Source organism: Ascidiella aspersa, chromosome 2, assembly GCF_963924565.1.
Source record: "Ascidiella aspersa chromosome 2, kaAscAspe10.2, whole genome shotgun sequence".
NCBI classification, from domain to species: Eukaryota; Metazoa; Chordata; class Ascidiacea; order Phlebobranchia; family Ascidiidae; genus Ascidiella; species Ascidiella aspersa.
In genome coordinates, this window is record NC_139448.1 from 30,797,536 (window position 1) to 30,825,216 (window position 27,681).

General features: G+C 37.1%; 2 protein-coding genes across 2 annotated transcripts; one reads left to right on the forward strand and one right to left on the reverse strand.

Moving 5' to 3' along the window:
• Nucleotides 1-3,655, forward strand: LOC146164862 (RRP15-like protein). The gene is made up of 4 exons (XM_083381863.1): nucleotides 1-390; nucleotides 1,388-1,482; nucleotides 1,714-1,885; nucleotides 2,798-3,655. The coding sequence occupies exons 1-4, from the start codon at nucleotides 214-216 to the stop codon at nucleotides 2,918-2,920; spliced, it is 567 nt and encodes a 188-aa protein (XP_083237989.1). The 5' UTR covers nucleotides 1-213; the 3' UTR covers nucleotides 2,921-3,655.
• On the reverse strand, nucleotides 3,489-27,035 carry LOC146164863 (uncharacterized). Its single transcript, XM_083380864.1, has 19 exons — nucleotides 26,913-27,035; nucleotides 22,849-22,905; nucleotides 21,805-22,042; nucleotides 18,682-19,361; nucleotides 17,624-17,882; nucleotides 16,980-17,048; nucleotides 15,860-15,958; nucleotides 15,152-15,244; nucleotides 14,341-14,517; nucleotides 13,339-13,410; nucleotides 12,354-12,477; nucleotides 11,662-11,726; nucleotides 10,737-10,765; nucleotides 10,566-10,627; nucleotides 10,282-10,357; nucleotides 9,676-9,841; nucleotides 8,544-8,625; nucleotides 6,993-7,090; nucleotides 3,489-4,848 (listed from the first exon to the last, which is right to left on the reverse strand). The coding sequence occupies exons 1-19, from the start codon at nucleotides 26,937-26,939 to the stop codon at nucleotides 4,817-4,819; spliced, it is 2,505 nt and encodes an 834-aa protein (XP_083236990.1). The 5' UTR covers nucleotides 26,940-27,035; the 3' UTR covers nucleotides 3,489-4,816.
• Between the last annotated feature and the right edge of the window lie 646 nt (nucleotides 27,036-27,681).

The window sequence follows — 27,681 nt, forward strand, 5'->3', positions numbered from 1 at the left end:
TTATTGGTCATAAAGTTCACGCAAATTAAATTTTATTATCTCCAATGAAATTTATTTGTTTTTAATCTACTCTAATTTTCGAAAACGTACTTTAAAACTCAAAATAGCAAAACCCTGGTTGTAATCCTGTGTAAATTTGTATATAATCCTGCAAACATACTACAGTGTAAGGTTTAGTTTTTATTGTTAAACAGCGAAACATTATCAGGCAAAATGTCTGATGTTGAATTGGAGATGGAAAACACCAATGAAGGATGGGCTGACGCAATGGCCAAAGTTTTGAATAAGCAGGCGCCGAAAGACAAAAGCAGTGCCATCCTTGGAAAAAATAACAAAATTGAGGAAAATGATGAGGAGGAAATTCAAGAAAAGAAAGCCAGGAGAAAAAGGGTAACAGACCAGTCTGGAAAGTATAGCAGATTTCTACGAGATCTTGTGGGTGCACGGGCGAAAAAATCTGGGTGACCTGGTGCAATAAAGTTAAAAAAACTGCACCCGAGGTGCACTTTTTTTATGATTTTCCGATGCACTTTGCATTGCCTTCATTGCACTGTAAACGTATGCCGCATAAGCGTTTTATATATTTGGGGTGCAGTTTAAATTTTTTCGGGGTGCACTTTTAACAGGTTGAAAAAAACTTGTGTGTGTACTTGCCATACTTTCCACAGTGGGTAACAGAGTTATATGTATCTTCTCGGCGCTGGTCTAGAATCCTACCACAGCGTTGAAACAATTATTAAATCAACACAAATATTTGAGTTAGGGTTTAAGTATTATTATATTTATTATTTAATTATACTGCTTGACCCACCCTAACCCAAAATGCTCACCCCAACCCATTAATTTCCGATGTGGTAGGATTCTAGACAAGTGGCATATTTTCTTTTATAGTTTTTGTTTAACTTTTTTCAGAAGTTTAATTTTGGCATTTATAATTGTGTGTAATGGCTAGCAGCCAGTCTGCGTTTTGTGACACATTTCGTAAAGGGCTCCGGTGGATGCTGACTCTAGAATCCTACCACATTTTCGTCCGGGGGTTTATATTGCTAACAATATTTGGGATAGGGTGAGAGTTAGCGATTGGGTTTGGGCGGGTCAAGGATTATTATTGTATTTATTCTTACATATTTATGCCTTCCTTGCCATTGCAACTTTAACTACTCGTTTCGTAAGTGTTAAAACAAATGTGGTATAATTGTAGACCAGCCCCTCCGGTGTGCAGGTCCGAATTTATAGTTCTGCAAACTGGATTTGCGCAAAAATAACATTAGAATTTAGGTGTGCAATTTTATTTATTGGGTGTGGTTTTTATTGGCTTTAAAAAAATGTCAGGTGTTCACCTGCTACTAAATGCTGACTATAATACAATGTTTTAAACTATTTTAAGGTAACCAAAAAAAGAAAATGGGAAAAGCTGAACTATGTCAAGCCTTCTGTTCAAGACCCAGAACTTGAAAAAAGTTTGCAAAAGATAGCAACGAGGTATTTCGAACAGCAGTTGTATAAAAAAACCTCAAATAAATGTGATTAAATTTGTTTTAAATAGATTCTTGGTTTACTGTATATGAACTATAAATTTATGTAAATAACATTTTTAAGCTTACTTTAGTTTTTTAAATAATTAACTTGTTTTATATCCAATTTTTATTTATTGGTGTGTCAATTCAAAAAAAAATTATTGGTGTGTCAATTTTTAACCTAAACTTGTTTTAGAGGAGTTATTCAGTTGTTTAATGCTGTAAAAAAGCATCAAAAAGAACTGGATGATAAACTTCAAAGCGCAAAAACTGAGACCAAAAAAGACAAAGTCCTGCAGCAAGTCGACAAGGGGAAATTTTTGGACATGTTGAAAGATGGCCCCAAGAATAAAAAGAATAAAGCAAACGTAAGTTAAAAAATTGGTAATTGAAAAGTAAAACTGTTGCTGAATTCAAATTGTTTGTAGTGTAGGTGCAATTATCGTACCAAATAACAATTATAATATTTGAGCAATAAAAGTTTTAACTTTTTTTGGTCATGTAATTATTATAACACAAAAATGTATAGGGTACTTGGCTATTTCGGATCTAAAGTTATGCTTGAACATAATAAAAAAGTGCTTTCACATTATCTTCGCTAAATTAAACTTACAAATAATATGTAAAATAATTCAGGCAATAGATTTTACCAGTTGCAAAAATTTTTGCGTAAATCACTTACAATACACGCTTGTGCAGTTACAACAACGAACATGGTTAAAAGACATACGCATTCAATAGTCAGGTAAACAATCGCGGCTGGTCACACCGGAACTATGTTAACGTACCAAAATAGAAAGCTAGATGTAATCAGTTGTTAAAAACACTTAAGTAGGATGGTAATTCGCAGATGGTTTTTTCACATGTTTGGTGAGTGGTATTTTTTTTAATTCAATGTAACCCTCCCTGTGTAACCCCAACTGTTAACATTAACAGTAAGTTTGCTAAAGCGTATTATGGTGTAAGTGCTTTATAGCCTATTTAATTGTGTTAGCATTCTATTACTTGCGGTCAAACGACCAAAGGTCACTGAACACATGGTGCCTTGACATTGTAGTTGTCCTTACTGGAGTTAACCTTGTTGATTGCTCAAGTGTTTGGTGATGATGTTTAACTGACACTAATGCTGTTTTTGTTTCAATAACATTGTTTTGTATTCTATTTGAATAAGATATGAATCCACTTGTGGAAGCCTTTGTGTTGTTCATAAATTCCTGTACAATGATAAAGACTTCAGTATTGGTTCGGATCAATAAGTTTATTCGACTTTTGCCTCGCAGGAAGAAAAATCTGACGCAACACCGGCGCCGGCGTGGAGCGTCTTGCGCGAGGACTTTATGCTCGGCAACAGCATGAAGGACTGGGACAAGCAGACCGAAGATGACGCAAAGACGAGGACGTGACGTGTGCGTCTGCGCGTCTCGCTTACGTCAGTTGCGTCAAAGGCAAAAAAACTCTTCAAACAACGAAGAAATGAATACGCGGAGAAATGTAACCGAGTCGGTTTGAGTGAGACGTGGGATTTTTTTTCCATCGAGCTTTCAACTTGTTATATTCTAGAGATTTCCGACATTTTGCGCAAAGTGTGCCGCCATCCGACCTGGTACGACTGACGACGTTTCTAGGTCCAAATAAGAAAATGATTGAATTTGTACATGTACAATGGTTATAATTTTCCAGGTATTAGGCCGAAATTTGCTTTTACATTGGGAAACTTATTTATGTTCGATAACTGAATATTTTCTCATAAATATACCTTTTAACGTAAACAAACTCTAGGCGAAACCTTCAAAATAGTAATTTGCTGCCGGTTCACCGATACCACCCAATAGTATCGGACGAGTAGGCCTACCAACTATCATTATATATCGGTTATGGGCTCCGATATTATCAGACATTCCTACTTCGTACCACAACCGAATGATTATTGTTTACCATTTAAAAAAATAGCTCTGGCAAATATTTCCCCAACATATTTTTATACATGTGGTGAACTAATGATCTACAAGTATCTTTCTTTTTTTGCAAATAAAAGACTGAGGAATACTGGGAGTTTATTGACGATTTAATATTGCATCGTTTACAAACTGATATATTGCTCAAAAGCATTATTAATTAAAGCGCACACAAAACTAGACTATGGCAATTGTGCGTTTTGTAGTTTGAAAGTAACTGTGTGATTATTGCACACACTATATAGTCTTTGAAAAGTGTCGAATTAAAAATGACGCCATTTTTAAAAACACGATAAGAAGTTTTTCCGTTGAACGGTTTCAGCTGTAGGCTCGTAATGCAGTAACAAAATACGATCAGAACACTTGAAAGAAGAATATTGATGACAGAAGAAAAATAAATGTAAGAAACGGTCGCAATTATAAACAGTTAACAGATTTTTTGCCTAAAGAATTAATTAAAAAATTAGGATAACAGCCTTCACACACCGATAAACCTCAGAACGAGCTGTTCTATCATTGTATATTAAAACTTATCTATGGTTGACAATATTGAAAAATGTTTCAAAAATTTGCACGAACAAAACCAATTTGAGACGCACTCTTTAGATTTTGATAAAGTTGTTTTTTCAACTATTATTTTTTTCGTACTTCACTGTCCGAAATCTCGAACAGTGGAATTGTTAAAAAATGCATTTTTATAAACGAAATAACACTCGGTCATCAGTCAGAAAAGACCGCAAATTATAAGTGCATCGAAGTTTAGACTAAGCGCGTTTCCTTACGGTATAACGTCAGTTTTATTCAAGACAAAATGCACTTAAATTTGGAAACCTAAACGATTTTTGTTGCCTGTTGTAAACGATCGTGGCTTGTTGAAAGTCAACTTGGTCACAACGGGTGGTACTGATTAGGTTTTAGTCGAACACCCCAATAAAAAAAACATTTGTAGGGTAAACTTCATCATATAACGTTTAGCTTGGAATGGTAAACAGTTAGAAATGTCAGACTCTAAAAAATGAAAAGCTTCAAATAACTTTACTAAAAATCAACAGTTGGACCATTTCATCGTTACCAAACCTCCGAATGCGATTACACACATTTAAACAAATCATACTTTCAAAGAAAACGCAATACATTGCATCTGTAAGGCATCATTAAAATACCAAGCCAAAAAATAAAACTCGTAGAAATAACGGTTTTGTTATTTAACCACACAGTAAGATCAATTAGAGTTCGCGCTTATTTACAAAATAGGCTACTGTAGACGTTTAAAACCTTCTGAATGGAATAACAAAACGGTTAACTTGTTGGAGTTTGGATTTTCAGCAAGTTTCTCCGACAAATCTACAGTTCTTCATACAGCTCTTCGTCCTCGGCTAAAAATATAACAGTTTAATATATATGCTGTTGCTACCAGGCATAGTATATACTGAAAAGAAGTTCTTCCGGTACTTATTTGTTTTAACCAACATTTCGGCTGCCCAACCAGGATTTTGTCTGTTCTTTTATTCTGTGTGATGTGTATACATTCCCTGATGAAGGCATCCTTAATAGGAAGCCGAAACGTGGCTTAAACAAATAAATACCGGAAGAACCTCTTTTCAGTAACAGTTGTAGATTTAATGAAGCCTTTTTTTCTTTTTACCATAAATAAACCGCCGAACGAAAAATAATAAAAACATCAGCGAATATTATTCGACAAAATACAAGGAATTAAAAAGGAATATTTTAATATCATATATTTAACACTATTTTAGGGAAATCCCACTAACTTAGTTTTGATAGCGATCGAAAAAATAAATTTTACAGTTCGCAAAACACGAAATATCAAAATGAGACTGAAACAAATTAGGCTAAATTTTATTAATAAAGCAGTGTTTCTCAAAGTGGTTAATGGTTTACCCGGGGTGAATAAAATTTTTGCAGGGGTGAACCAGGAGCATCCTATAGTCACTAGTAAACAACTTTCTGAAGTAAATCGACTAAAACCTGTTGTTTTTTGGTGTTTTCTTGCTTATTGTAATAGTTAAGTTGGTTTGCACTGAGTGTAAGAGTTGGGCCTACCATATGTTGTCTTTTTTAGAAGGATTTGTCCCCTTTTCTTGAGAAAACTGAATGGTCCTCTGAGGACATTCAAAAATGCCCAAATGTCCTCTTTTTTCGCATTTCGAGTTAGTTCCTTATACTTTTAACAAGACTTTTAGGCGAGAGGTTGTATTTATTTCCAAAAATACTTAAGCCATGAAAGATGCTGAATTGCTGGTTTAAAAAGGGTTTCTAGAGGGGCTCTAAGCAATTCGTAGGGGGGGAGGCGAACTCTAAGTTTAAATTTTTTGCAATGATTCTAATGGTATCGTTTTCGTTTTGGTTGTACACCACTCCTACAGCGCTGTACAAACTCTGTTTTTGCCAACTTTAACATTAAAACTACCAAAAAAAAATTTGCGAATCTTCGGTTATTTAATTTTGTTTACTTTGTTGAGTGCATGAGTACAAAGTCTCTTTGAATGCCATTACATGTTTTCATATCATCGAAGGTATAACGGCCCTATTTAATTATAATTTTTCTTACTTATATATAAACGATAAAAGCCATCCGACGTTCGAACTATTTTTTATCCATATTTTATATAATTGGATAACAGGCTAGCAACAGGGGGACGAAATATTTTGCGAAAAGCCTCCTGATTTTACAGTTTAGCGCCAATTCAACCAATTAAATCCTTTTTTTTCGCGTTCCGCGCGACGGACAACAAACTACACTATTTTTTTTAGGTTGTGTCAGTGATATTTAATTAAAAATTATTTTTTTCGTAGGGGTGCAAGTCATAGGAAAATTACAATGGGTGCCGCTGCTGAAAAAAGTTGTGGATATGGCACGTATTTCTCAAACGTAACAATTCTATTTTCGTTTTACTTGCAGGCAAAAAAATGTCCTCTTTTTGGGTGCTAAAGGTATGGTAGCCCTAGTATAAGTACAACAATTTGGTGACTTTGTTTTGTGCTTTTTTAGCTTTATATTCCTGGACTCGAGAAATTGTAGATTTTCAATAATAAAACTTAGCTTGAGTTGATCTTAACAAAACAAGAAACAACCTAAATTTTGTCCTGTTATATGTAAACGAGATAGTTTTATCATATCATGAGACAAGGGTGAATGAAATCTAGAGATAGATGCTAGAGGTGAACGAAACTAAAAGTTTAAGAAGCACTGATATAAAGTGTCCTATAAAGCGTATTTATTTAGTTTCTTGATGAAACATGAAAGTTTGGTACAAAATACTTCTATCATGCTGTTTATAATCAAAATTCCCTTCTTGCGTCAGGTTCATATGTGTCAATAGTAACTCAATCCCGTAGCGCCTATATGTCTCCTATACTTTCGTAATAACAAAACGACCATAAATAACCTTAAAGCCCAGCTTCACTGACACAATTTTTCTTCAAAAAATAAAACCAGCAGCGCTATTAGGTTAAATCGCAAACCCGCCCGCACATTTGTCACCAAAACTCAGCCCACCTGTTTGGTCATAAATCGCCTCGTCGTCGTCAAATTCGTCGGGAGGTATGGGCGGGGGAAGTGAGTCGGGTTGTTGTTGTTGCGTGCTGAACGAGGCTCTGCGTCAACAAATTTGCCTTAAAATTTACTTGTTTCTTTGTTGGAGCATAATGGTTGGAGGTTGGAGTAAGACGTAATTAGAATATCAAAGCCATTACAGAAGTATAGGTATAATTTTGAACTTGTCGAATAAATCTTTATTTATTTTCAACGTGAGTTGTTTCTCTAATTGCAGAGGCGTAGCTACGGGGGGCGGTGGGGTATATGTCCCCAGGCGCCCAGGTACAGGGGCGTCAAAATGAGGCTTACAAATGCCAAAATGAGACTGCTTCTTCTTTAAATATACAATGTTCTATTAACTCTTGAATTGTTTTTTTCCGTATAAAGTAAGTTATGGTAAAGTAAAAGAAAATGTGATTAAACATGTAATGGAGGAAGGGGCGCAACTTTTATAGTTTGCCCCGGGCGCAAAATAACCTGGCTACGCCTCTGAGTAGTTGGCAACCTTTTTTGCACTTTGGACCGGTATAAAACTGATTTTTTTTATCACGGCCAAGCCTTAGAAAAACAACAGATGTTTAGAAATATAATAAAATTACACCTTTGATTCGGTGAACCTTAAGCATGTAATGTTGCAACATCATTTTTGTGTTCGCAACAAATTCTAAAATCTAAAAGTACATAATTGAACAACATCTAGTTACGTCATAGAAAACCCTAATATGATGGCAGCATGATCAAGAACGAACGACAGGCCGACATAATGATAATTTATCTTTACGGAGCGGTAACGAACTGATAACGTTCCAGCACCAGGCTATTGCCCGGTGTTTGTTGACCACTGCACTAAAGTATTGACTCGTGCCTAACGTTGTTACAGGAATAACCTTTTTGTAACAAAAAACCATAGCCTTGTTAAGACCAGTACATTCTTCGTTCAACTAGAATTTCAATTTAAGCAAGTCTTTGGGTGCAATTTAAGTAAGACGACACTGCAGTCAATTTGAGCAAGACGAGACTACAGTGAGATTGAAAAGTCTAAACAGAAGGTATGTTAACTTATTTCAAGTCCCAATGTATATCATATTTGTAGGTACATCTAATGCAGGGATGGTCAGTCACTGAAAAACGTGTCACGAATGGACCCACTATAGATTTCCAGTAACCCTTGTTGTCTTTTTACATAAAAAAATAAAGAAGATTTTGACATAAAAAAAGCTTTTTTGGTAGATATTTGTAAACATTTCAATTCAAATCATGCTTAATATTAAATATTTTATATTGAGTACATTTTATATTCTATTATTTCTAATCCCTACAATGCAATGCATGCCGGGCAAGCAACGAAATGCACTCACTTCTACTGAATCGGGACTCCGAAAAAAGGCCACCTTTTTTCGTAGTAAGGCCGAAGGAAAGACAACACCGAAAAGAACAAGCAAAACGTACTACAAAAATCCGAGAGACAGTCCCTGATCGTAACTGCTCAGGGAAAAACAAAGGTCTACTTACAACGCATCTGCCAACCTGTTGTGAAGAGTGTTGCGAAGTGCGTCCGTGTCTATTGAGATGTTATCCGACTCGACGTATCCATCTGCGTCAAAATGGTGGTTTAGTGATTAGCGCATTTAAAAATACCGTTTGCCAGGTCACAGTTTCGTAAACAAGTCATTTTGATAAAAAGTCCGAGACAAGTCATTAGTGAAAGAAATTTGATCCAAGTCAAGTCCCCGCAAAAAATAACAACTCAATTCACAGTTAGTCATCTTCAAGTCAAATCGTTAATTTAAAAATAAAACGTTAAGCCAATAAAATTGGGAAACACGCCCGATTATGAGCAATAACTCAACTAAAAAACAACCAATAAAAAATGTAACAATCTAATCATTTCACGTGTAAAAATTAGGATAAAATACTCCACTTTATTGTAAAATGTTAAATGAAAACACTTAATTTCAACCTTAGTCATTTGATTTTTACCTAAACGACTCAGGTCAAGGTAAGGTTAGGTCAAGTTAAGTCGTTTGAAAACAGTAACTCATGTGCACATTGTCATTACAATACTGTCCGGTCAGTCATTCAAGTGATTTAGTAAAGGATTGGGTGTTTTTTGTGCAATCAAATGACACGGATATTCGCAATTTTAAGAACTTATTTTATTGTCACCCGACAGACACCGTTCGTCGAACACAAAGCGCTACTATCCAGTGTTATAATGACTTGACTGACTTAAGTGCACTTAAATCACTTTTTAGAATGACTTGGCTTGACTTAAGTCATTTCAAAATGAATTGTTTACATCCTTGAAAAATTTCGTATCAGTCCCACTGCAATCTTAAACTGTTTATAAAAACAGGTAAAACATAAAATCATTTCTTAAATTTTAACAGAAATATATTTTTCGCCTATAAGGAATATCGGCATTTTTACATGTTTGCTTTTTGTACAGAAACTGATGATGCCTTATAGGCGAAATATATATTTCTGTTAAAATTTAAGAAAATATTTTATGTTTTACCTGTTTTTATAAACAATTTAAGATTATCTGATACGAAAACAAGAAGAGCGAAAACACTTATTTTATATTTTATTGTCTGCGGGATTCCTTACTACCTAAAGTGTTTCAGTTCTACTGTATACTTACAAACGCCGTCCTTGTTGCGGACAAGGAACTTTCCCTTGGGGTTGTCGTTGGTGCGAACAATCTCCAGCCGCTCGCTCTCCTGCACGGCCAGGTCTTTGCCGCGGCCCTTGGCTACCGCCTTTGCGAAGCCGGTCATCTCGGCCGGGATTTCCCCTTCGGCGGGAAGCTATAAAAATAGAAACCCTTTTTTATTTTTATGTCGTGGTGTGATTTATCATCGCAAGTTCGCTGAAAGGATTAAAGGAGAAGTAGAAACAAAAATGCGGAAATAATGACGATTCCTTATCACATGACCAAATGACATCACTGCCACAAGCAGATTTGAAAAAATAGAATCCTTTAAGCTTGTTTAAATTAGATTGAAATTGAAATTGAAATAAAACCTTGCAGTTTTTAATAATTTTAAACTAAAGGCGAAACTAGAATAACCTTTTATCAATTGAATGAACTAGCTTCATAAGTCCCATTGTAAGGATTTTATGAGTCAGCTAAAATTTGAAACAATCTACCAAATATTTAAAAATGTGTTCACCTTCTAGAAATAAGTATGCTCTTTCATATTTTGATTTACTGTCAGCCTCCCCCGAATATCTCAACTCTCTTTACCTTAAACTTCTTTCTCATTTCTTTTTCTTTTTTGTCAGCCTCCTTTTTCTTCTTGTCTTTCGCTTTGGCGTCATCACTTCACATAAAGCAATAAACAAAAAACAACGATTAAAAATTACGATGTAGCCTAATAGCTACAAAAAACAAATGGGTAATTTTTTACAACAAAAGTTGGGATTACGCTAATTTTGTGTGTATTTTTCTCCATCTCCTGACTCCGCATTTTCACTATACGATTAAGTAAACCGGCAAACTAATAATATATTTTATTGGGTATTTGCTACCTTTTGGCATTGACTTCTTTGCGTTTCATGTAAGTGTCGGCGTCTTCGTACACATCGTCGTCCTGTAAACATCGAAGGTTGAACGACAAAACCACAAGTGATTGGCGTCAATACAAATAAAGTAAAAAATGTAAAAACAAACAAAGCACTTATCGATTGCTGCTAACTTACCCCTCCGTCGGGTGGCAGTAGAGGAAAACCTGGTAAAAATAAAAACAGTTAAAAACTGTTAGCAAATAAAAACATATTTTCAGTGCCAATAGATCAGGGGTGGGCAAACTACGGCTCTCCAGCATGTGTTATGTGGCTCTTCTAGTTGAATCGTAAAATTTCAAAAAAATTGTAAAGGTTACCAAGAGTACCGTTCATAAACGTTTCTCTCTTTTTCTTTTCTTTATTTAGGCCAGTATTTCGTTTATGACGTAACACGAGACATAGAGTCCGAGGAGTTAGTTAACAAAAGACTGATATTAATAAATATTGTGCGTGTTATTTTGCTATTACCGTTATTACTATGTTGAATATTTCCGTTTTGTTATATTACAATTCTGTTATCACTGCGGCTGGCCTTGCATTGTTTGCCGTTTTAGTATTGAAATAATTTTGAGGCTCTTTGGTGCTTGTATTTTCTGCAAATGGCTCTTCCATTAAATACATTTGCCCAGCCCTGCAATAGATAATAATTTTCTTCAACTATAGGTAGAATTAAACAGCTCTTATTCGCGAAGCTCTTCAAGTTGTGTTCAAAAATATATTGCTACAAGAATGAAGCAACCATCTCACACCGTTCATGAAAGCTCAAAGCTAGCCGCTAGAAATGTATAGACTGGTTGGACTTAATTATGTGTCCTATTGTCACTATTGTACATTGGATTCACGCGGTCATATGAAACCAAAAGACGAGAAAGAGAAAGAAAGAGAAACCAAACGAGAGAAGAAGTTTGAGTGATAAAGGAAAAAACAACTATAGAGAGACTAAACGAGAGACAAACAGAAAAAGGCATAGCAAGAATGTGAGTAAGAGAAAAATAAAAAAGAGAGGGAGCGAGAGAGAGTGAGTGAGTGAGAGAAATAAAAAAAGGCAAACTAGGCCTACCTCCGTTTGGTACGTCATCTGGTGTTTGGTCATAGAAATCTTCGTCCTCGTCGTCCCACGTCGGGCTGGAAACAAGAAAAAATACGTCACGCAGAGAAGCGTTTTCAAACAAGTTTCTGTCGGCAAGATGCCAACTAACGGATACAAAAGGCCCTCTTAATAATATTAAGGGACTTTTACCACTCAAAATGGAAATATTGTGAGAATCGCATTTAAAGTGAAGTAATTTGCATCAAGTTTATCAATGTTTAAAAATTGCTCAATAGAACATTGGATATGCTATACTAGGGTTTCTTAAACTTTTTTAACGCGGCCCCTATCATTTTTTTTTCTGTGCATAGACCAGGTTAAGCAAAATATTGTTCGAGAAGACGTCACAAAAACATTTATTTTTTGTTAAACCTTTTTCTTTGAAAATTGATTACTTTTGAAATATACAGTTAAATTTCAACAAGACATTCATGCACCCTTCATGGAATTTTAAGAACCTCTGTGCTACACAAATATTCACGATGTTTAGTTGATAATTATTTTCAGTCCATATGTTTCAGTAAACCCGCTGCCAATGCACCAAAGCTGGTAGCCTACATCTTTTACAAAATCAGTTCAAAATTGATTTCTTAACTTTAACCAATAAAGTCATTTAATCGCCGTCTTTTATTCCGTTTTTACATTAGCGCAACCACTCTCACATAATGTCGGCGGAAGGCTGCTTCGTGAACGGCGGAGGCATCGGTGGAGCGGGTGTGACGTCATCGGTGTCGTCATAGATTTCGTCAGCACCGGCGCCGGGCGGTGGGGGAAGGTTTCGGTTTCCTATGAGAGGTTTCGGTTTGGTTTAACAAGAGCCGAATCTATCTTAAAATTTTTTTTTTTTTCGGTTTAAAAAATAAATAGCCCCGCTGACTTTACACATAAGAATTTTACGTCTAAGAAATATCCAAAACGAACAAAAAAGTAAAACGTTTCTCGAGATACCATATAATAATATATCCGAGAAATAGCACGTAAAAACGAAATATTTGAAAATGCCAGCGCTATCCACATGAATAGGCACTAGGCAGCCATTAGCTACTATCGTTAAACGTTTCTTTTTACGTTCCTGATGCCTAATGTTCTCTCAAAAACGCGGTATTCATTAATTTTATAGTTACACTGAGCCTGTCAGTTATGTTTGCAAAAAGAGAAATATGCTTCGCTGATTATTATTGGTTGGGTAAAGCCCTAAAGAATGCCAGACCACAACTTAGAAAAGTACATGAACAAAACCCTTTTTTACGAAAATTGAAAACTTGACAAGGCTAAGTTTTGTACTTGAATTTTTATCAATAAAATAACCATTTTGGAAATTAATAGGATGTTTCTCAAATTTATATATTATCAGAATCAATTCATATCGGTTTAAGCCGACTTTTTGATGCAGTTTAATTAAAACTATAGTGCTTTACATCTTTTATTTAGAATTAACAAAACACAATCCTGAACTGAGTAACTCTATCAGACGTGCATAATGTCAAAGAGTTACAAACAGATTAGATAAATCAAAATAGCTAGCAGTAGAAGCTTTTGACCAGACCTTTAAGGCCCAAACTTGTCATCTCGGCTTATAAGCTTAAATTCAAGTTTTCACAAAATAAATGGACCACCCCCTGTAAAGAGTAAACACTTTTGACTCACCCAGAGGCGGCTGCTGTCGTGGAGCGGCTGGTAAAGCCATTCCCGGTCTGCTGGGAAGCGGGGGCTGACTTCCTGCAACGATACGGCGTGTCAAAATCGTTACGTGAAGCATGGCGTGTCAATTAGACTCGGTAATATTGAGATAACGTTTGTGTCTATACTAAAAAGTACAGCGTATATAGGATTTTTTTAATTCGTTTTTTTTAATATTGATTTGCTCATATTTAATCTCGTATATTTATATACTTAAGTTATAGTGACTTATATAGAAAAGTGTGTTAATAACTAAGATGCATTATGTCGCAAAAAACTTGAATACACTGCTCGACAGTTAAGATTAAATTCAACTAAATTCAAAACGTGAAATGTATTGGAAATCAGTCGTAAGTTGACAAAAATGCGTTGTGAATTGGTTTATATTTGACTGCTTTTCAGCCTCCGATTTGTAAACAAAAAAGGTTTTAAAAAAAGCATCCTTATATTCAGGCTATACTCATAATAGAAGCCTCATGCAGTTTTACTTGATATCTGAAACTGTTTTACTGATTTTCTTTTTTTTTTTTTTTTTTTTTTTTTTTAACTTTTACATGGTAACATAAACGCTTCAACGAAAAAGTCATCAGGCGAAAACTTGATTGAAAAAGTTTCAGATTTATTAAGGGTATGCTTCACCCTAAAGCAGTGCTTCCTAACCAGTGGGTCGCGAAGCCATTTGAGGTAGGTCGCGGAGCATTTCTAAATGTTACAGTATTCTATTAGATCGGGAAACTGTTGCATTATCCTTACGTACCATAGATGCAACAATGTAACAAATACGTAACAATTAGTAATACGTAAAATCAGTACGTATACCAGTAGCTAAGATGGGGTTTTTAGTAACTGTTAATCTTGTTTCCAATCATTGTGGGTCGCACAAAAAATGCATACTTGCATAAAAGTGGTTCGCGAACTGAAAAAGGCAGTGTTTTTCAAATTACAGGTAACTTCAACGCAACAACTCACCTGCGCCGGGGGGTTGTGGAAGTGGAAGGTCTCGGGCCCCGGGGGGCGGCGGAAGGTCCCTACCGGCCCCTGGTAGGGGTAGAGCGGCGCGGGACCCAGGGTTAGGGGGCAGCTCTCGCGACGCGTAGGGGTCGTGCGCCCCACCAGGGGGCGGAAGAGGGCGTCTCGAAAGTGTCCCTGGAATAATTTGGCAATATAAGTGTAATGGTCATAGATAAGTATTAAATATACTATAAACAAGAGTAATAAGTGCTGGTTTATCACCCAGATTAAAATTCTTATTTAACGACTGCGCCTCTTGGTTTGTGTACAGGTAAAAAGTAATACGTTTTACATTCACCAGTTTTATGTGTTCTTTAGAATATATAGGGCCAACGGTCTTAAGATAGAAGTTTTGAGCAAACTTTAAAACATTGTTTTTAAGGAAGAAATGAAACACGGATTTTAAGGAACACCCCAATAGTGATTATTAATTCTGGAATATTTTTTGGTTTACTTCAACCTTTTCGTATAAAAATGGAAAAATGGCCTTTCATTTGTAAATTTATTTTACAGGAGTTAGTCGCGCTACAAACTGCTTTGCATCCAAGTAAAGGATCTACATTTAGTCAGGTGAGCAAATTGTCAAGGCGGCGTAGGCTCTTATAAACTCTCTCTGAACTTTGCAAACGAAATTTATTATTACAATGTGTTTTCCACTTGTCTTCATAACTCAAATAAACCTTTCGCCTTTTAACAAAGATTTCCGTCGATGATAAAAAGCTCCAAACACACAAATAGTATACGGAATCGACATGTCAGTCAAACATACCAGTGTCGGAGCCTGTCCTTGTGTCATTCGGCGGGAGTGTGGGAAGGGATCTTTGATTGGTCGGACTTGGTAGTGACGGTAGCGCCATGGAACCTACAATACAGGTCGATGCTGAGTTTCATAACGTTATAGAAGAAAAGAAAATACAAAGCGTTGTACCAATTCCGATCAAGGGCGTCAAACTTGGGCATTAAACCAGAAACAAAAATTGACTTAACAAATCAACAAATTTAGAAAAAAACATGGTGGTAATTTTACATCGAAAAAAAAGCAGTTACTGGAGTACAGTAAGCTTTCTTTTAATATTTGACTGGCTGTCTGTCACGTTAGGTAATGTCTACCATCTCTTTAGTTTGACGCCTTAAAATTTATTTTCAGTAGGTTGAAGTGCCAATACTGTGTACCCAGCAGACAAAATATATTTTTAGTCATTTATTGATCATGTTTAGGCCGTTCTGTGTTTACCTAAGAAAATCCGTACGACTTGAAGGACTGACAACTTTAAAACTAAAACACTTTGTACGAGATGAATGGTTATTGTACAGATTCTTTAGAAATCGCCTCTGACCGTATTACAAAATTTAAAATAGAAAAAAATAAGAAAGTCGACCTAGCTAAGAAACTATTGACCTGAATCACAAACATGCCGTATTAATCGGACAAACTTAAAAAGTAGAAAATACCGGACAAGCTTAAAAAAGTACTCACTCTTACGACCCGGAAGTTGAACGCTTGGCGGTCTGCCAGGTTTGGGGGGTGGCGGCCGATTCATCATATGGTTGGGAATCTGTTTGCGTTTGTACTTTCCTTCGTTGAAATAAACAAACAAATAGCGCTACCTTGGCAGATTCTATAATCGCCAATTTAAATGTCAATTTTGAAATTAAACGAGTGATACAACAATAGTGAACTTATTTAAGATTAATTTTCTCTGAAACACAAACCTAAACTAGGCAAAATATATAAAGCTTAAGATGCATATCAATAAAAAAATTGTATAATTGCATTGTATTAGTCATTTCGTGGTGGATGACATGATTACGACGCATCTTATGTTGTAAGTAAAATGGCCTTTCAAACCAAAAGGCAACAGTTGTACATTGCTTGTTCTAACACGCTCTTTTAACCATTAAACTCTATATCAACAGTTAATTGAAGCTAAGGACAGGTCAAGCAGTTAGCTTCCTGGTATAGCAGTGTCATCTGTTTACGCAAATTCTTTGCTTTGTCTTGAAACGTGATCGGTAAGCGTACCTCTGCGTTAAGGCATTATGAACCTACACTATAACCTAACGAGGAAGTGAGCGTTTAAGTTTAAGAATCAGAGCTATTGACTGACGATGGTTATTTTAATAGCAACTTACATAATCAAGCTGTAAGTAAACTTCATAACTTGTTTTAACTATCGGCCAGAAAATATCTCGCAGTTTAATTTGATGACAATACCTGGTATTTTTGTGTAAACTACGGTCTTACACATTAGAACTTTCGATTTGGGATGTTCAGTTACTCTCATCGCTAGTTCACCATTTTCAAAGAAAATTTAACTTTTTTCGTAAAAAACGACTCATCGGGTCGGCACCGATGTCACCCTACAATTATACAATGACCTCTACTTGCACGTGGCATCGGCTGCGATCCAATAATATCGGGCATAACTTAACGCTAAACTTGTGTAATCTTTAGTTACTCCACAACACTCAAAGAAAGAGAAAACGGACATACGCACAAGCTCAGAGTGTAATGAAGGCCAAGCTCCACACCGGCAACTTTACAAAATGCTATTTTTTCAAAACAACAAAATCTTAAACGGTTCGCTTTCACTCACCTGCGTTTTCCGGCTTGTGAAGGAAGGACTTTCGTTCGCTGTTGCGAGTTAAAGGGGCTGCTGCCGGAACTGTGGCAAACAAAAGCGTTGACCTTATTAATCTACCGATCGCCGAAATAAACATTGCGCGTAAATGCCCAACCCTTAAATCTTAATCGAACTTTGGAGTCTAGATAATTCTCTCTTTACAGCCGTAACAAAGAGGGTCTAGCGTTAAAGTATCGACAGTTTTATGGGGGATACTTAAGTTACAACGTCAAGGTGTCTCTGTCGTTTAATTTAGATTTCGATTCTATTGGAATTTTATATAAATTTTAGAGGAATAACTTTGAGCCTTAATATCCTGTTTACGACGATTTTATGGCTTTTGGATCGTCCTAATGTGCTTATTTTATGGTTTAAACCAGCAGTTCTAATTGGGATCCAAACTGAATCAACAGAGAATAAACGGAGTTTTGCAGCACCAAAACTTAAAACTTAACGATTAAGTAGAGGTATTGTCAATACCAAAGTATGTAAAAGAAAATCTTATCCATAAAAGTCGTCAGAATTTTTAAAACTTCTGTTCTATAGGCAGACGGCAGATCGAAAATTAACCAAGGGCAATAGCAGTAAAAAAAAGAAAAAAAATCAAACAAACCCACCAGGTGGCGGCAAAGGGGCGCTCTCTGTGTCGTCATAAACATCCTGACCCAGTGGGGCTGGTGCAGGAAGTTTGCGGTTGTTGTGATGGAAGCCGCCGGAAACCGGGGCAGGGGTCTTCATCCAGGGCGCGGGGGGCGCGGGGGGCGCGGGGGCCGCTGGGGCCGGGGGTTCGGCCCGCTTCGTTTCCCACGGTTTAGGGGGGCGGGACGGCTCTTCAGGCTTTGGCTTTTCGCCCCAGGGAGGTCGGACTGTTGAAGGCTGAAACAGAGACGTTTGTGCATTTTGTCAGTGTGTGGATTATTCCTGCTGCAATTGAATAAGGACCTCAAATTTGAGATAAGTATTTTATCCGACTAAGACACGGAGTCTACATAGGACCAGCGGTTCCCAAACTTTTCTAATTTGACTGATGGACCCTTATTTTGAAATTATTTTGATATTTCGCTGCATTTTAAAACAAAAGAATACTATAGAAAATGTGCAAAAAAAAAAACAGCAATGAAAGACAAAGCAAAAACTATCAAATTGGCAAGCGTTTAATGGGATGGGTGCACTTGCTCGCTGCAATTAACTCATCAATGTACCCGAAAAAGCTTTATTATCGAATCTGCCGTACATTAAAAGCTTTAAAGACTAATTACGGACCCTCTGATACTTCCGTACGGACCCCAGTTTTGGAACCGCTGGTGCATACTGTGATCAACCCTGCTGAAGTAGTGCTGTCCCGATTAGGCCAACTGATTTCGGTAATAGCCTTTCCGACGGTACCCGATATCTTATCCTATTATGTTTACTCTTTTTTTAATTCTCTAATTTAAACACAGCAGATTTGATATTTTCAAACGTAAACGAGGACAGATCTATTCTTTTTAAAGAAGACTGACGCAATTTACTTTTTTTTTCAAAAATAAAGAAACACAGAATTAAGTTTTTTACGAATGTATACAAAGTCAAATGTAAATCTTTTTAAATGTCAACAAAATCAGAACTGATTTTTTTTAATTTAAGCAAAACCAAACATAAAGTTTTTTATAACTATAACCAAACATGGTTTTACCTGCGGCTTTGGAGGAGGCGGAAGTGGCATCTCTTCTTTCTTTTCCGGCTCTTTGTTCCTCGCCATCCACGGCTTGCTCGTCACCGGCGCCGACGGCTTCTTCCAGGCCGGAACCTCCGGCTCATCTTTGTCTTCTTGCTCATTATTCCGGGTCATCCAGGGCTTGTTGGCGGGAGCTGGTTTCCTCCATGGAGGTGGAGCGTTGGTGGAATCAGGCTGAGAACTGTCTTCCGTCTTCTCCTGCTCTTTGTTCTCGTTCATCCATGGTTTATTGGTGGGAGCCGGCTTTTTCCATGGCGGAGGAGCGCTGGTGGGATCCGGATGTTGGCTATCTTCCTTTTCCTGTTCTTTGCTCTCGTTCATCCATGGTTTGTGTCCTGCGGGAGCGGGCTTCTTCCAAGATGGGACGTTGTTAGAGGGTTCCTCTTGCGGAGGACGCTTCCAAGCCGGGACGTTGTTGCTGGGAGCCGGTTTGTTCCAGGAGGGTCGTTCCGGCTCCGTCTTTGGTTCCGGCTTCTGCCACGAGGCGGCGCTGTTCTGCTGGGTCTTCCACGGAGCAGTGTTGGATGCGGAGTGATCGTGAGCGGGGGGTTTCTCCCACGGCTTTCTCGCCGGAGTCGGAGCCGAGTCGTTTGAGGAAGTCGAGTGTTTGTTTAGGTTTTGCTTCCACGGAGGCACAGCTGTAACGATTACGGTCAGTGGTTAAAAGTGACAAAGAAATGTAGTAGTATTGTTTGTGGAGATATACCGATATATCGGTTTAGCGATAATATCGGTTGATATTTTGCATCTGCCGATATATCGGTATCGATAATTTTTTGCCGATATTTACTATACGAATAATATAATTTTACCTGAAAATTAAACAAATTTTCTATTGTTTTGGCAATCTTTTCTGTTATTTTTGTTGCTGTTTTGCATCATTCAAAGTAAATATACAAAATAAGAGTTTATTAAAGATAGGTAAATAAACTGAGATAATATTAGAATTTTCTTAATTTGACATTTGCCTATATTCCAGGTATATAAATCAAAATCGGTATTGGTATCGCTTATCGATTGGCAAAAACGCGAAAAGTCGGGTTTTGCTATTGGTCCAAAAATCTAACATCTTACTGTTTGTTTTATATCAGTTGTTTTAAACCTTTTTTCTGTTTCCATGACCAGTGAATTTTTACTATCACAAACAGCTCTCGCATACAACATGTGACAAAACCACTAATAGGTATATGACCAATTTTTTTTTACTATACAAAATCCTAAAAGTGACACCCAGAACCTATAAAATGTCGTTCTTTACTTTTTTCACCTTTATGGTTTATATACGTATCAACGATTGAAGTATGTTAGTGTAGCAAATACAATGCAACCATTTCACTACAGTTACAAAGAGTTATAGATTTTAGCGAAGAAAATCACGAAGTAATCTTTGACTGATATTAAATAGGGTATAAAATACTTGCGTTCAATCACAAAATTACGCGAAAAATTACTTCAAAGCAACACTAAAAATTACAACTTAAAGATCTAAAGTTCTGGTAATCTTTGAATATAGGAAAGAGTTATGGTTTGCATTGTTAGCAAACAATATAACTTTCATTTCCTGGCCTTATGAAGAACCCCGCAAACACGTAAAGCACACAGATCTGCTGAAATATAATACGATCCTTATTTGAACTAACCGTCAGCATAACAATACCATACAAGTCATTAATAAAAAAAATAATAATAAAAAATGCAATGTGAACAAGATGTAGGAACCTATCGCAAAGCGAAACGAAGTTGAACGTTAAGACTATACATGAGCCTGGATCAACCAAATGTCATATCACGAGAAATAAGGACATGTGGCTGTTTTGATCGTTGACAATTTCGTTTTACAAAGTAAGTACTTCTGACACTCGCTGTACAAAATAAACATGGACAACGTCACCTTTCATTTTAGTTGCTTTCAGAAAGCAGAACAATTATAAGTAAGGGAGGGGTTAAATGATAGACAGAATATAATAAAACACAACGATGTCCATATGTCGTTCCTAGAGGTAATGTCTGTATTTCGATTAAATACCTTACTACTATACTATAGCAAACATCGCCTTGAAACATAAATCGATTAAAGACTGTAAAAACGTTAAAAAATATGGGGTAAACAGCTCGGTCAAAAGTCGTAAAACCCTTTCGGCAAATGTAGCCTGTAAATGTAGGCCGATATTTTAGTACGAAAAAATAATATAGTTTTTCCTGTACAACAAACAGCTTACCCAGTTTTTGACAAAAAAAATTGGGTTAGCATCACGCCAATTAAATATGCAAAATAATAGTTAATAATAAAAAAGGTATAAAAACTAAATATTATTTGGATTTTATTTTAAATTAATACAAAAAAATACCACTGAGAAAGGGATGTGCGATATATGATATTTTATTCCGCTAGCGATACCCGATATTTCGGACAAAATGTTCAGAGATCCTATCCGGTTCGATAACAACTGGCGTAGTTGATATGCTTAAACAAGCAAAATAGAGAAAATTGAAGCTTTCAAAGTTAGTTTTACCGGGTTATTACACCACAATTTGCGTTATTGTTTAGATGCTTTAGACTTTCAGTTCCAGGTATTTAACCAATTATTACCTTTTCGAGATGGAATGGCAATAATATATTAACTTGGTATCGGACAGCACTGCCGATACGACTCTGGTATCGGACGACTACCGATACTCTTGTTACAAATTCAAATATCGCAGCCTTTTTGTGCCGAACTATTGAGCGATAGGTTTGGCCGCGGGAACCGCAGTTTAGTGATCGGCCACCCAGCTTTCCTGGAAGATAGGGCTTATAGTGTGAGTTTTGCACCCTCCGTTTTCTAAGCGCTGCCGGGTTTCTTTCTGCGCGATTCTGGCTCATTTGTATTACGTGCAATTGCGTCGGAATTCGTCGGGTGGATAACACGAGAATGGGACGAAAACATAAAAGAATATGGGACGAAAACATAAAGTTAATCCTTATCATTTGCAGCTACTTTGGGGATCGTATCTCGAACTAGTAGGCGACAACTCCCCATTGGCCGCGAAAGCTTCTATCCGATATTATCTGACATAGCTATACTCATAATATAAACTTACAGCTTGCGTCATCCCCATTAGCTTGGTTTTTCTTCCAGGGGGGAACCACCGCTCCGCCTCCTCCGGTCGAATTGCTCCCGGAGTCGTTTTTCCACGGAGGGTTGCTGCTTCCTGATCCGGACCTCGGAATGGTGTTCCCGGATCCGGCGCGCGCTTGGCTCAGGAAAGAACTTCTGGCGGCGGGCTTGGCATTCTCATCGACGTTGTTATTGGCCTGATTCCGCTGTTGCCACGGCTTCTGCAATCGAGGTCGAAACAGTCGGGAAATGTTTACTTTATTGTTGTGTTTTTATTTGGTTACCAACAAGCCTCCGCCATAAGTGAGAAACAAGGATTTTTGAGGGGTTACCGAACATACTAATATTATTTAGTGGGCAGATTCTAATTAGTATTAACAATCTAATTAGTATTTATAAGTAACATAATGCCATACTAGTAATTATCTGTGGTGTCAAATACACACTGATTTGAGTAACATCTTAATTAGTGGAAACCGGAGAAAGTACAACTCGCAGTTTAAGACCAGGAAACAACATATCTTTCGTATTTAACAAAATAGTCGACGTTTTTTTTAATTTACTAACTCATACTCCGCGTGGGTAACTAATATTTTGCTGCAAATATTCTTTAACCATCGTCTTATTTTGTGGATTGGACGACGCAACTATGCCAAGTCTCTACGATGTTGCAATTGGTTGATATACATACTTTAATAGTCTTTAAATTAGTAGTTAAAAGGTATTAGCTATACAGTCTTCTTTTAAACGACCATATGGCGACATGATAACATCGCCGTGTGACAAAGCACAAAATTGCAATAAAACGAAAGTGCACGTGGCTCAATTAGAACAAATATTAGTCTTCTCCTTAAAAGTGTACCAGCGTTCTGCGCGCAATGTTCACCAAACAACATGAATCAAGCCTAAGATAAACATAACTTTTTGTGAAAAAACAGCAGCTGTTCAGCAATTTTTGCCAACTTGTGTAGCTCGTATGGTTTGATCGTAATAAAGAAACTTCTTTAATAAGAGGTATAGCACTTACCATCTGTTGGCCAGTCTGCGGTTGTCCGTACATTTTCACCAGACCAGCAATTGCAGGCTGCAAAGCACAGAAGAACTATAACTTGCATTAAACCTGCGAAATTTCCAATGCAGTTATAGTCGTTGTTACCATATCAAGTGTCTTAAACATCTACATCGAACATGAGCATTGAGCAATGCACGCGTGGATGATATTTCTTGTTTAAAGTTTAATTAACTGCTTGAGAGGTATGACTAGTTTTGCTGGTGCAATATGTCGAACATAGTGTTAGATCTACGCACAATCCGTGCTGTAATTCCTCGTATGAATCACTGCATCGACCACACATACATCATCATACTGCACGCAGTGGTGATTTCAGGGACTATATGTGGGCACACTTTTTGCAATATTTCTAATTTCAACCTCTTAAATTACTGAAAATACATATTAAATCGCCATTCCTGATTATATAATTCGTCTGTTCGTCTGGTCGTACTGTTTCACGAAAAAACAGCAGCCTAATGATTTTATCCATGGCTGATTAACATCGTTACTTAACCATGCCGCTATAGAGTAATACAGTGCTTCTCAACCTTTTTGGGCGGCGAAGTATGACAAACTAAGCTTTGGCGACCCAATTGTTTTTTCTTGTAAGCGAACAAAAAAATAGGCATTAGCATAAAGAATTTCGAATTTTAAAAATTATTATAAGACATTATTTGTATTGCTTCCTTAATTTTCTTAATTGAGCAAATTCTCGCTCAAACCAATCTCAATTAGTATAAGCATGTGACTACTGCGGTCGGCGACCCAACCAAATCAAACAGGGACCCAATTTGGGGTCGCGACCCATAGGTTGAGAAGCACTGGAGTAATACAAGCCACCCCAACGACCTCTAGTTCTGACACCTTTCTTAGAACCCAACGAAAGAACCGAATGAATTGTTCGAAATCATGGCTTGCAAGCCTTAACGCCCCGTTACGCATCATTGTGCTATTCCGGGAAACGACAAGAAAGATGTGTTCGCTAAACTATGCTTTATTGTTAATGTCTTAGGCAGTTTTAAACTGGTAAACTTGTTAGGTACAACGAACACAACAGTACCAACTTTGTCGCCCGGAAACGGTATAATTGTATTTATAAACAAGTTTACTACAAAACTGGCGACTTTTTATTGACGCAACAACGTCGATATCCTGTATGTTATCCAATATAGATATACAGTAGGATGGTTTGGGTTGAATAGGGGTTAAGTAGGCCTATGGTTAGCGTTTTTTTATACTCTAGTTCGGTATTAGCTGGCCCCGAAGTCATCAAAATGCTGACATATAATGTGCAATAATTATTTTTCAGTTTTTGAATTCAGGGATGAATAAATATAGCAATGTGGACAGTTTGCCAAACTCAAAAGATCTACACAGCATGTTTCATTTTCATAACAAATTCAACATGACTAAATAACATTCAATATGCAATCTGTGGTCAAACTGTTGTTTTTAGGTGCGCTGCCTGAAAACTTGGCAAGTTGTCTTAGTTCGTAGGATACTTAAGGTGGGCATACTTAATTTCATGTTATAAAACAGAACGCGGTAAGGCCCTATTTGGCCTGCGTAATAAAAACATCCTGGCTGACTTCTGTTGTAACTCAAATATTACTCTTTTAATAGAATGATGGTTTAAAAAACACAAGCACTTCTAGAACAACAAAAGCAAAAGGTTTACTGCAAATATGAGTAAAAATCAATCACTTTTATATCTAATGGGCGCCAAGTCACATCTTGCACCTAGCCAAACTCAAGTCGGACAACGTTTCGCAAAGATCCAAATAAAAACTGTGACACAAACGAACAAACTATAAGTTTGTGCAGTAGCCTACCGGTCGTGACGCCGAAACTCAAGCAAAGGCAAGCTTTGAAACACGGAAGTTGGCAGCACGGCTGACTTGCTGACTGGATATATGGCGCGGACTACGTAACAATAGGATGCTCGTGTGACGACACAGAGTGCATTCCGTTATTCACTGCACGCGTGTGCCGCCGCTTGCAAGACAAGACAACCGAAACCCCTTTTCAACGGCGCCTTGATACGAAACATGCGCTACCGGTACTCTTACTGACATGAGTGCGTTTGGGTTTGGGGTAAGGCAACTTTCCATATCGACATAGCTACTGGATGTTTAGCTATTATCTTCAGCTTTAGTCATAGAGCAGGTGTTATCAAGCTATATATAGCGGAACTGAATCAAAACGGAACTTACCACCTGTTTGCCTAACGGCTTAGTGCAGTTAATAATATGGTGACTATAGTAAAAGCTTTCCCAGGAATTGTCGCCGTAACCTATTTTCCATAGAAGTTGACTCTAGTTCAAATATAGGTAACTAAGTACCACACCAGTCGCATACATCCAGATTCAAAGACATTTTTTTTCTAAACAATCGTCATAAAAATTTCGGAACCTCCGAATCCTGATTTTAAATATATATATTTGAAAAGGGGCCAAGACGCTTATTTTGTAGACCAAATGTAAATTTCGTCTCCAGTGTTTTATGCTAAAACGACGCGCATAACCATCATCCAAAAAGAATGGCAAGTTTCTGGTTTCACTTCCGACTCTACAGTTAAACTTTTGACCTAGCTTAGATACGAGCGTTTAACATAGCTGCGATGCTATCGCCTCAAATGCTATAATACGCTTTCTTAAATATTCCCGAACTTTTGACTGTCCAAGACTGTTGACACACTACTTCCGAAATGCATATTAAATCAGAAATATATATGCTTTATAATTTGAAGACATTTACCTATGAGGCGGTATTGATTGGGATTCTGGGCGAAATGGCTATAGAAACAATGTATATAGACACAGTACACGTAGCGTGTGTGTTGATGCAAGTCAATATATGGGTGACTGTGCGACCAGCAAAGCGAAAGTCTTCCCATGTCCGTTTTACGTCACATTTCTACCTTTGGACGCTGTGATATTCCAGACTAGGGCTATTATTTGGTCATGATTAGTGTTCAACGAATGTGTGCGTTTTTAATACACTGGAATGTTCGAATGTCGCCGTGAATGCCAATCGGTAGCCCATGCTGAAAGGTTATTTATTAATATACGCAAATTTATTAATAGACGCAAAATTTTAATCTTAGAATAGTCTTTATCGCTTTGCGTAGCCAAACATTTGAAAACATTGTGTGCATTTTAAGCGTCATTTTTTACTATGTGTATACTACAAGGTATAATTTTAATTGTTCTACATAACAATAACCCATTGTTATTATTCAAATGTCTAAAACTTGCTGTGACAGTCGAGTAACATTCATCGGCCACTTTTCGAATACTCTGCCGACGTTGGTGTTTAATCCTAAAGTTGATATGTGAATCTCTGGTTCATTAAAAAAATATATCGTTTTTCGCATTTCCTAAAAATGCAAAATAAATTGGGGTTTGCAAGGCAGCGTTTCAAATCGCGCAAAGATACCGTGTTCAGAAATAGCAGGAGTCCGCTATAGGGTGCAATTACTGCTCGTGCCAACTTTAAATGCTTCCGACATTGAAATGGTCAGGGCCGAATGAGAAAAGGCTTGCGACAATTTTCACCGGAACAGTTGTATTTGAAAAGGCGGGTAAAGCACATGGCGGCGTCCACCAATAAGGCTTTTCCATAGGGAGCATAACAATATCGCCTTTGTTCAAAACTGGATGAAAGCCTTGGTGCGCAAAAATCCGTGGAATTATTTAGATTTTTTGCCACAAAGGTGAAAATGCTTTTACAGACTAAACGTGATCTTGGCTCTTTCGGTCAATAGTCTCGATTGCAGTGGCCAGAAAAACAAAACAAAGGTTGTAACAAGAAAATCACATTGCAAACGATCTCATTTTTTAATAAAATACTGATTTTTTATTAACAAAAAACCCTGAAAGTTGTAGTGGGGTTTATTGAAAAAAATATTCGCCTTAAACCGATTTAGAAAAATAGCTACAAAGCTGTTTTTGAACTAAATACTCTACTTTGCAAAGTGTAAAACTTTGTTGTTTTTTACGTGCGCTGCAAAGTGTAAAACAGTGAAATCAACTTACCGAGGTTGTGCGTCTTCCCTGATACATCACGATGTTTGTCTAGTTCTGCCCAAGATTGTTTTCCACAGAATATCGTGTTTTTTGCGAATCTAAAACATGTTTAGCGGTATTTTCTAAAGTCGGTCACCTGCAAAACATAATCAAACTATAGCTATCGGGTTTTCAGCACTGCTTGTGCAGAGAGAGACGACATATGTCTCCACTCATAAACTCATAAACGTTTAAAGATCCTTATATAAAACGTTTCACCTGAGGCCTGTGACATCAATAAACTTAAAATACAATACGCGATTAAAATTGGCAACCGGGTTGTAAAGACCCAAATACGCCTAATCCGAATTGTCTTGTATGGCGAAGTGTTTTGCGAAGCGCCAATGGCAGGTATCATACAGCCGCGGTTTCAATTTAGCAGAAAATTACGGACAGTTGATTTTTGCGGCGACCAATTGAACCGAATCTAAACATATGCCTTCTACAAGCGAAAATCGCTTCGTGCATTACATAAATTTACTGTGGCCTGGCGTGTTGAAACGTTAGTGATCAAACAAAACAAGCAATTTAATCTTGACGGAGTATGACCTGTGCCACGGGTTAATTATTGCCAATTAATATTTAGCAGTTAAACCGTAGCCATGTACAGTACGTTGAACAAAAATTGGCACATTTAGGGCCTAAAATAAAAGTATAGAGAAGAAATATTTATATAAAATCAGTATAAATATTTTTGCAATGCGCTTCAAAGCTTTTGCTCCATTTTTTGAATTTGAAA